General features: G+C 42.1%; 1 protein-coding gene across 1 annotated transcript; it reads left to right on the forward strand.

Annotated features, from left to right (window-relative positions):
* Nucleotides 1–3,789: 3,789 nt before the first annotated feature.
* Nucleotides 3,790–5,488, forward strand: gpr61 (G protein-coupled receptor 61). The gene has a single exon (XM_006785559.3). The coding sequence runs from the start codon at nucleotides 3,941–3,943 to the stop codon at nucleotides 5,348–5,350; it is 1,410 nt and encodes a 469-aa protein (XP_006785622.2). The 5' UTR covers nucleotides 3,790–3,940; the 3' UTR covers nucleotides 5,351–5,488.
* Nucleotides 5,489–11,545: the final 6,057 nt, after the last annotated feature.

Raw genomic sequence — 11,545 nt, forward strand, 5'->3', positions numbered from 1 at the left:
CAGCTGTAATTGAGTAAAAACCAGCCTATCTGTGGACAGGGAAAAAGCAGTCTGAGAATAATCACCGGACACAACATGCTTGCACATCATGCCGAACACTACTGGAGCATGCAGGGAGCATCAGAGTGTGAATGTTTGTGCCCTGAGGTTGATGCAGGGTGGAGAGGCTAAAGCAAAGTTGCCATGGAAACTATTGTATTTCCCTCCAGTGCCATTGGTACGGCTGACATGAGCATGTATCTGCTATTTCCGTCATTATTCAACACCTCAGCGCAGTCACAGGACACACACACACACACACACACACAGGGGAGCATTGTTGATCATTTTGTTCCTTAGTCCCCGTGAACATTGTTTACCGCTGAAACAAATTTCAAGGTGAGAAAATATGATACTTATCATCGTTTCCTCGCTGCACGCTCATGAAACTAGGTCATTAAACTGTACCCACAAATTCAACCCAACATGAGTGCAAAGACTTTCCAGTTTAAAGAACATGGCAAATATTACTGATGTGAGATCTAAGAGAACAAAACACAAATACACAAGCACAAGTTTAGTCAAGCAATTACTTATTTTCCAGATGCATGTAGCAATGTCTTTATTCTCTTCACTAAGCAGAAGTTTCCATTTTGTCTTGTGTGTTGCGTCTGTTAAAAGTTAAACTGCTAAAAAAACTTTCTGGGCTCTTGAACATTTTAATTATTCAACATCTGATGTTGTAATTGCTCTTGTAACACTTGCACTTAATTCCATTACTATTTAATTGCTTTTCTTGTGCAAAATCTCACAATCAGTAGCATTCAGAATGATAATAAATACAATTAAAAAACATTAGAGAATGTTAAATCTTCTTTTAAGTAATTATAATATTATTTATATAATATGATGACATTAAACGGTTCACACCCACAACAAATGCACCAGTGTGTATTGCATGGGCTGGGCTCTTGTTAATCTCACCTCATTAACTTTAACCACTGGAATTCTTTTCTTTTCTACAAATCAATAATCCAGCTTTGTGAGAGGGATTTTGCCAGATTGAGCATCGAGGGAGATTTTGGTAAGCTAAGCATAAGGAGACAGAGAATCAGAAAAATCCTGGATGAAGTGATTTTTCCGATGCAATTTTTTGGATGCTCCCGTGCATATCAGATGGACCTGCTGTGACCTGCAGCGGGTCTGTCAGGATAGTTAAAATAAGAACCCCAACTCCATGTGGATCTTGCGCCAGTGAGGCACTAAGACCCAGTGGAGGGGAGGGTAGGCGGGTGCCCCCCCGCTGCCTGCCTGTCTGCGCTACACGAATCTGCAGTTTCTTTGGTCGCATGCTGGCGATAGCACGTGTGTGTGTGTGGAAGAGTGTGGGGAGAGTGTGTGAGTGTGAGAGACAGAGCCCCTGCACTCTTTTTTTCCCTTCCATCTCAACCTTCTGCTTCTGCTCTGTCTCTCCACCTCCAATCTTGCTGCGCGAGATCTAGGAGGACGGAGGTGTGCGTTGTGTTTTTGAAGGGAAGAGGAGGGGGAGTGGGGGTGGTCAGGATGATGATGAGATGAAAGGGACCAGGTGAGGAGGAGACACAGGAGTGCCCCTTTCCTCTTTCCCCCTTCTCCTTCTCTCTCTTGCTCTCGCTTCCTCTCTCTCTCTCTGTGACGTGGTGTGTGTTTGCTGTGTGTGTGAGAGAGAGAGAGTGAAACAGGTCGGCTATGCTTCAGCAGACTGGACTGTGAACCTGCACAGGAGGAAGCAGCCCTTTCCAGATTGAGGTATGTCACTGAATTGTCATCACACGCATTTCCAGAATACCTGCGCCACGTGGGGAGATTTGTGATTAAGTGAAAGACGGGATGCTGAAGGCGGTAGAAACTGACTCAAGGGGCAGCGTATTCTCTCATCAAATCACACATTACGTTAACGTATCCACATTAAAGGACGTGTGAGGATAGATGTCTCGTCTCATTTAAAAAGCCTGTTTTTCGCTTGCATGTTGCTGCTGAGAAGTGAAAGTGCTTCGTAATGAAAAAGGACACTTGAACAACAGGCTAGTTTTCTGCTCACGGTAAACACAGTGTCATGTGCATATGATAGGGTCATATGGTTTTCAGTCAGCAGTTAGAGAGATTTCGCACAACCTTAGGCTGAAGCTTTGTATGAATTTTGTGCAGCTCTTAAAGCAACATAAACTGGGCAAGTGTGAGTTGAACGTCGCACAACAGCTCGTGCTGGTTTAGAGTCCTCGAATCTTTCTCCAGGTTTTGCCAATAAAACTTTCATAAAGATTAAAGATCCTTTGAGAGTTTATTCCACTTCACTTTGGAGAGTTACACTGATGATAAATGTTTCCATAAAGCAATCAGGGCTGATTAGACTAAGACCCTCCAGAGGACTTGTCTCTGCATCACAGATGAGCTGCTTTTTTAAAAAAAATTCAGCTGAAGGTGACTCTTTCCCTTTGACCGATTCAGCAAAGGCCACCTACTTATGCTTCTGTGTCTGACTGGTGGCTGTTGTGCTCGATGTGCATACGTGGGCAGGAAAAGACGAGGTGCTTTGCAGGGATGTCACACTTGTGAAATGGAAAACTTGCACCTGCAGCTGTGCAGCATATGGAAATGTACCGAAGGCTTTGTGCTCGCTCCACGGCTTTTATAGCGCGTGGGGTTGAGCGCAGGTGAGGTTGCGACAGTAAACAGTGCAGGATCTACTCCAGTAGCAAACACTAATACGGACAGCTGAAGGTGCTTTCTTTACTTCACATCCCTTTTAGGCAATTTTAAAATGCATACTTTTCCACTCAGAAACACATTTAATACATTACTCTTAAAATACAGCGTAGATAATTGTTCAGAAGTCCTATCAGAACTTTTTTTTATAAAAAGAAAGTAAAACAAACACTTTTACATGTCAGGATTTCACTTGATGATCTTTTCGACCCAGCGGTGATCTGTGAGTTTTGCAGATTATTTTCTATTTCAGTTTGGATCTTCTGTCGGTTAAGGAGGGCATACGGTTTACTCTGTGCTTTTAGCCTCTCCCTGGGGTTTCAGCTGCCCTGAAAGGACACATCTGATGATTCAAAAACTCAAATATGTAGTAAATGGTGACTTATGGTTATATGCTAGGCTTCAAGCAGGACTGGATCAAATCTGATAGGTTTACATTTAAGTAGAAGAGCAAAAATTTATCAACTTGAAATTAGAAAAGTTGCAGAGCAAAAAAAAAGAAGGGAAAAAGTGATTTTTTTAGGATATTAAAATCAAATGATCAAATTCTATAACTGCTGCCTTTTAATCTATAATTTTGCAATTTTGTAATCACTTATCAACTGCACACGTTTCATCCACTGAAAGTCAAGAGAGGATGCTTCAAAAAATCTTCTGTGTTATAAAAAGAAAATAAATCAAATGTAATATTTGTTGTGACCACCAGTTAAAACAGCAGTTCTCCTCAGTATATTTAAATCTGGCCCTTTGTTTAGGTTTAATTTTACATTGTGGAATAAATACAAGCCCAATCAGATGCCTCGGTGATATCGTTGCATGATTTGTAGGAATGTCAACATTTTTCGTTTGTATAGAATATTATTGACCTTTTAAATTAGCCTCAGACAACTAGTTTCACCTTTTTTCATTCATTGTGGCAAGATGAGTCTCAAATGTTTACCTACAGCAATACCTGACTGAGCTGGACTTTCTATTTTGTTTCAGATCTTTTGTGCGTTGTTAGAAAGAGGACATCTTCCTTAAGAGCTCTGTTACGCCCGTGTTTGATCATCTGCAGAGCTTTGGGCTAAGGTCTATGGAGGTGAGGACCTGTAGGGTTCAAGCTGCCATGACAGAAACCACTGCCTGAGCTTCTCAGCGATACTCTACGAAAGGGGAGGATGGGTGATGGGCCCGTGAAATTCAGCGGACTGTCTCCTCTTTATCCCATCCTCTCATGGAGCGTCCTGTCACACCGAGCCCCTCCTGGAACACTTCTTTCTCCCTGTTTCCACCCTCACTGCAGCCAAACATCTCTAATGTCACCTCGCCCACGCCGAGCATCCCAGGTGGGATAGATGTGAATCGCTCCTTGGCACTGTGTGCTATGCTCATTATGAACATGCTTGCAGTGGTGGGCAACTTGGCTGTGATCATTGTCATCACCAAAACGCCGCAGCTGCGTAAGTTTGCCTTCGTGTTCCACCTCTGTCTGGTGGATCTGGTGGCAGCGCTGGTGTTGATGCCTCTGGGGATGCTGTCAGATCAAATCCTGGTGGACGAAGCGCTGTGTCGGAGCTACCTCTGCTTGAGTGTGTGTCTAGTGAGCGCTGTCATCCTCACCATATGTGCGATCAATGTGGAGCGCTATTACTACATTGTCCACCCCATGCGCCACGAGGTAAAGATGACAGTGGGGGTGGTGGTGATGGTACTAATAGGAATCTGGATTAAAGCTGTTGTCATGTCAGTACTTCCACTCCTGGGCCGGCTGCTCCAGGGAAACCAGGGTCTGGGGGCTTCTTCCCTCCACGTTCCCACTCAGAGACACTGCTCCCTCCACTGGACAGGTGGCGGGATCACACGCCTGGTCTTCATGGTTTTCTTTACAGTCATCTATTTTCTGTGCCCTATGCTGATCATACTGGTGGTCTACTGCAACATGTTTAAGGTGGCACGAGTAGCAGCCATGCAGCACGGCCCCCTCCCCACTTGGATGGACACTCCAAGACAACGATCCGAGTCTGTGAGCAGTCATTCGACCATGGCGGCCAGCCTCCGAGGAACTGGTTCCCGCACCACCCCTCAAAGGACCTTCAGTGGGGGGAAGGCTGCAGTGGTTCTGGTGGCGGTGGGAGGCCAGTTCTTCTGCTGCTGGCTGCCATATTTTTCCTTCCACCTTTACTCGGCTGTAGTGTCTACCTCCCCTGCTTCATTAGCCCAGCTGGAGGATGTGGTGACATGGATCGGCTACTTCTGCTTCACCTCCAACCCCTTCTTCTACGGTTGCCTGAACCGTCAGATCCGCGAGGAGCTGAGCCGCCACTTGGCTTGCCTTTTCAAGCGCGCTGGGCCCAGAGAAGGAGAGCAGCTGCCCAGCCGAGAGGCCTCTATTGAGGAAAACTTTTTGCAGTTCCTTCAGGGCACTGGATGCAATCTGGAGCCCTGCAACTCTCACAGCAGAGCCAGCCTAGAGTTGCCAGAGACTGAGGATCTTCAGGAATCAGCTGTTCAGCAGCACATGCCAGCTGACTTCCACATCCCAGGGCAGATCCTCGAGGAAACCTCAGAGTTCATACAGCAGCAACAGCTGAACAATGAGCTCCATGTATCAGAGAACTGCTTCAAAACTGTACCAGAGCTGTAGCCGACTCATGTACTCACTCTTCTGCCATACAATAAGCCAATAAATATATTTAGTTTTATTCATATTTTTTACAATTTGTTGAATTAATACATCTCTAGCTGATGCTACAAAGTGCTTTAAAGCAAAGTGAACTGTAAACACGGTATCTTCTTGGAAGAATTTAAGTTATGTAGCTTTTTTAGTGAAAGACAGACTTCAATATATCTTGTGCTTCATTTTACTTTTAGCCCAACAGTCAGATGCACTGTAGCATTACATGCTTTAAGAGCCATACGGTGTGAGGCCGCTTCTATGTCACATCAGTGGACAAACACCGAGCCCTTGTTGTGCTTATCATAGCCCAGTGAGGTGACAAATGTCACATAAATATAAGAAGTGTGCAAACTTTGTCAAAGCAATGTTCATAGTTGTTGTCATAGTTTTATTACACACTGTTAGAGCCATTCAAAGGAACTTTTCGCAGAGTGTTTAGTTTTGATATGCATTCATTTACTAAATCTCTAATTTAAATGTGGATTCCCCGCTGAATATGCAAAGACAATGCACCACACAAAGTTCATCATATCATCCCCTCTGTCCTGCCATCTGCATTTTCGCCCTCCTGGTTATTGTTTAAAATGAATTCATGAAGAGATGAACATTTTCTCTCATCATTGTGTATTCAGAGCAATCAGTTCAAGGTTTTACTGCTGGGTCTCTATAACCAAACAGATACTTTATAACCAATTTACCCAACAAACACTTTCCTCATTAAAAGACAGCGCACCGCCCCGGGCACTCGTACGCGCACTCGTACGCGCACCAACAAAGTGTTTGCAGAACAGCCCGTTTGTTTAAGTAAAAGATTCTTAGTTCCTGTAGCTGTCACTGCCAGTTTGTTTAGTGAGTAAAGAATCTGTTTTTATCATGTATTTATTCCACTTGCACATCTCATTACACCAAGGAATTAATGCAAAAATGTTCCTCCATATAGAGTTTAAAATATTCATCGCGCTGAACAGGGATCATTTCACAGCTGTTACTGCTGCTGGTATTTATAATAAACAGGCTGACGGAGTATTTTTAACCATTTTCCAGGAACGTTATTATCGTGTTTATCTGTTCTTAGTCTTGTGATTATCGCCTCCTCACCAAAATCATCTCACATTGGCAGACTCGTGATTGCAACCCCTCCTCCTCCTCCCCAGCCCCCCCCCCCCCACTCAAAGAATTGCTTTAATTGTTTTGTTAGAGGTGGCGTTAAGGATTTAGGCTGTAAAGAAGGAACAACAAAAAACTGACTGCAGCATTAAAACAGCTGAAATGCGGCTCGGGATGAACAGATTCGCACACCAGTACTAATTACCCTGTAATGTCTGCACTGTTTACAGGTAAACACAAGGAGCTGTGTGAGTGCTCTCGTGTTTGTGCAATAAACAACCGGGGCTTGTTGTGGCTACATAGAGCACAGAGGTGTGGCGATGCTTACACATGGAAAGCTTTGCCTTTGGCCTCGTTCGGACGACAGATGGAAGACACTGGCGATACTTTTTCTGATCTCAGGTGGAATACAAACTGTTTGCACAAGTCACACGAGAAGTGACAAACGTTCCAAAGACAAATTACAAGGCACAAGTCTCTTGCTAAACACTTTCTTTCTTTTTCTTTTTAAATACTTCCTATCTATTGCTGCCTTCATCTATTCTGGACTGCCTCATACCGGACGGACGGCAATGATCACAAGACACTAAACACAAGGCGCGCAGGAGAAGGTTCATAGCTTGCTGGGAGTCAGAACAAAAAAAGGTCTCTTTGTCAGGGAAAGGCATAATGTTCTTTAACTATCTTGCGATATGACTGTGCTGCATGTTGTTTTTCAGGCTATTGCCCTATCAGCTTCTCTTAAAAAGAGCGTTAACGCGAAGCCCTACCTTAAACTTAGCAGCGACGAGCGAGTGACATACAATCACAGGCACGATGCTCAGATTTCTTCTGTGTTTATTTATTTTTTAATAATTTATTACCAGCTGACAGACTGCTAAAACCTTCCAAATGCAAAACTATTACACAATTTATTTATTTAAAAAAAATAATTTAAAACTGACTCGATTTAGTTCACTTGCACTGCTGAACGGGGGTTTAATCTCTTTGGATTGTCTCTGTTTTTTTTTCTGTGGAGTATTACTTTATTATTTTTATGATACAATGCTGTAATAACTTCAGTGATATTTCCCACAGTCTGGGGTCATTACAAAACCCCTTATACCGAGAGTACATCAATCCAACACTCAATCATCTGGTTTCCATTACTCTAGCGGCAAAATCGCCCAGACCAATCTCATTAAATGCTTTAAGCTGTCTTTCTGAGACCATCTGTTGGTTGCGAGGACAGAGAAATAACCTGGTCTGAAGGTGAACTGCAGATAATATTCTTACCTTTGGGAGAATTCTGGACATCATTAAACAGTTTTGTTTGTACTGTAAATCATCAGTACAGTGGTGATGTTTTCCATGTTCCTCTGTGTTTCTCTTTTTTGTACTTCAGCTGCAAAGGCAGCTCCTGTTCTTAATTCTTAAGATTTTGTTTGTCTCCATGTTAAGATTTTGCTGTGTACCTCCCTCCCTCAACTGAAATCATTAAAGATGCAGCAAGAAGATTAACTTGAGTGTTGCTGGTTATATTTGTAGTTGTAGACTACTGTTTTTTTTTCCAGATCAATAACTGCATTAATCGCATGAGCAACCCCATCAATCATCTCCTTTCTCTCGTGCCCTGTAGGTACCTCCTGCTTTCTACCTCTGCGTGTGTCCTTGCACACACGTGTGTGTGTGTGTGATGTAAGTAGGGGGTGAAATGAAACAGTAGGACAGGATGAAAGAGGAGTGACATTTTGAGTAAGGTGGGATGCTGCTATCCCTCAACAAAACACTGCCCCCATGCCGGACTTTTACCACAAATGTAGCAAAACCTGCGAGCTAGTAAGACAACACAGACATATTGCATCATACACACAACAGACCTCATTCTCCTCATGTCATTTACCAAACACACACTCTCAATTTGGCATCTATTTAAGCTGCAGCATCCCTCTGACATGTCAGTACTGACCTGTACAGCTGACCCCTCCACCACCCCAACATCCACCTGCAGGATTTAGGAGGTCACAGTTAGATCCACTATTTGCTCTAGAAAGACAGAGTTGTTTGCAGCGTCACCTCTGTACACCACTGCAGTGGTGCAGACTTTCAGCTTAAAATCAGTGGATTTTACAAAGACCTTGCATGAGCTGTTAAGGAATTGCAGCCATTCTTATGCAAAGCCCCACATTTTCAGAGGCTCAAATTTAACCGGACAGTTGACTGACAGGTACTTTCATGAAGGCTGTTCCCTTGTTATTTCATGACAAATGGAGCAGGCATAACATCTGAAGTTGATTCAAAGTGTTTACTTTGTTTTGTTTTTCATAGCTGTCACTTTAATGTTAATTATGAGACCTAAAGAGTGAAGGAAATCATCATTAGGCTGAAAACCCCCCAGAACATCAGAGAGACAGCCAAAACTTTAGCAGTCGCAAACCTACAATGTGATGCATTGTTAAAAAGATTGAATGCACTGATCAGCGTAGCAACACTAAATAGCCTGAAAGACCACAGAAGATAGCTAAAGTGCATTAGGCCAAAATTCTTTTCATTGTTCTCAATTTCTAACCATGTCATAAAAGACACTCAGGGAGGTTGGCGTATCATTGTCAAGGTCTACAATCAAGAAATGCCTTCATGAATGTAAATGCAGAGGGTTTACAATCAAGGTCTACACTGAAGACCAGAAAAACCAGGTGAGACTAGAAGACATCTAAAAGCACTCACACTCTCTGCTCAGATACATCCAAACGCCACAAAACTGATCAGACGGCGCTTCACGGTGCAAATGGATAATGACCCAAAACAAACTGCAAAAGCAACTGAAGAGTTTTTCAAGGCAAAGAAATGGGATATTCTTCCATGGCCGAGTGAGTCACCTGATCTCTGATGGGGATTGTGTATAAAATGTCTGTAATTCCTGATAAGTTAATGCAAAGCTTTTGTTAAAAACCTTGAATTAAAGCTGAAAAATCTGCTCTTCAATCTTAATGGTTTGATCTATAATCCACCGTCATTGTCTCTTTGTCCAACAAATTAAGGACCCAACTGTATTTAACTTATACTTTCCATTATCATGTGTAACAATTTTGGGGGGGAATGATAGTTTTGGAGTCTAGAGGCCAGCACAAACTAATTTCTGCTGCTGTGATGAAATCATTTAATTTGTGAACTTTCTGACTGAACTTGGGGTTTTGCATTGACAGCCTTATCATTAAATGCACAAATTTCACAAACAATGTAAATACGAATAAGAACAGATTAGAATAAGAATAATTTATTCTAACAAGGGGTAAAGACTAAGTCTTTGCAGAAGCCCATGCAAAACATTTAAAAAAAAAGAAATTAAAAAAAAAAAAAATATATATATATATATATATATATATATATATATATATATATAAAACACCCAGCACACCCCTGCGGGCGGTTTATCCTTCATGCTCGGGTCCTCTACCAGAGGCCTGGGAGCTTCAGGGTCCTGCGCAGTATCTTAGCTGTTCCCAGGACTGCACTCTTCTGGACAGAAATCTCCGATGTTGTTCCTGGGATCTGCTGGAGCCACTAGCCTAGCTTGGGAGTCACCGCACCTAGTGCTCCGATTACCACGGGGACCACTGTTACCTTCACCCTCCACATCCTCTCGAGCTCTTCTCTGAGCCCTTGGTATTTCTCCAGCTTCTCGTGTTTCTTCTTCCTTATGTATATATATATATATATATATATATATATATATATATATAAATATATATATATATATATATATATATATTAAACTAAAACTAAAGCCACTACTATGTTTTAATAATGTTTAATTGCTTTGTGTATGGATGATCATTGTATACAACACCGTAGCTCGTAAGGAAGCAGGGGACTTAGTTCCCCTCTTTGTTTATTGTTATTGTAAGTTTATATGTTAATAGGCCACATGCTGCACTAGTTACTGTAAGCTAATTTCTTTTTCAGATACAAATACATATCAGCATATCCCCTTTCTGTATTCACCAGATACATCAAAACACAGAGGACACAAGCATCATCTGAGGCTCCACCACAGCTTTCTGATTATTTTAATTTTCATACACTCTCCTGTGCTGCACCCCATTGGACAGAGAGACTCATAGCTTTAATGTCGAGCAGCAGCGGGAGCCTCCTGCAGTGCACAGAAACAGTTCAAACAGCCTGACCTTTCGATAGGCTACAACACGCCCAATGAAAGTGCCCAAGGACTGATGCCAACATCAAGTCAATGTGACATGATGGCAGCATCCCACACCTGCACCCAGTGGCCCACCGTCAGTGGGTGTAGTAACGAATTGCCTCTTATAAACCAAACATTTAAACCGAGACCTATGAGCCTCTAAGCTCTGACAAACAGGCTCACAGCTACTAAAAAACAAAGTGTAGGTCAAACAAGAGCTCACACGAATTTCTCACTTACTTCCCAATCCTGACTTCCCTGAAATCAGCTGTTGCCTTGGTAACCTGTGCTGATGACAGTGGTGTGAAGTTTGTTTGGCAGCAGGAGCTGGGGAAAAAACGACAATATTTTATAAAAGGTTATTGCATCATTTATAAAAAACAACAACAACAACAACAACCAAACATTAAATTGTCCCTCTTAAAATACATGTCACATATAAAATTATTCTTAGAATGACACCTATGTTTTTTTAATAGTCTTTTAAAAAGATGATAGATATAAAATTCAAATCATCTTTGGTTGCATTAGGACACGACAAAGAAAGAAAAAGATTAGTCCAGTGACATAAGTGAGCCGCAGTTCTTTTAAATTACTGATACCAGTTAATATTATCTGCTTCCAGATGTAGTGAACTTTTTAACTGCTGAGATTTCACAACAAAAGGGTCAATGAGCTAATCCAGATGGAGATAAAAATGACCAGGATTGTCACATCAATCCAACAAACATAAAACACTGATTAGTACTGTCACTCATTTCACTTATTTAACGTGTAAAATCCTAATTCTAAACATTGTGTACTTAGCTTAACTCTGCTAATACTGCTGCATTTTACCGTTCCGATAATAAACGAACCTCCAGGCTCATTGAATC

Source organism: Neolamprologus brichardi, chromosome 20 (genome assembly GCF_056152115.1).
Source record: "Neolamprologus brichardi isolate AB-2024 chromosome 20, ASM5615211v1, whole genome shotgun sequence".
In the NCBI taxonomy this organism is placed as follows: Eukaryota; Metazoa; Chordata; class Actinopteri; order Cichliformes; family Cichlidae; genus Neolamprologus; species Neolamprologus brichardi.

Excerpts from the sequence above, each read along its gene's own strand:
- gpr61 (XM_006785559.3), top strand. The coding sequence starts at position 3,941 with ATGGAGCGTCCTGTCACACCGAGCCCCTCCTGGAACACTTCTTTCTCC.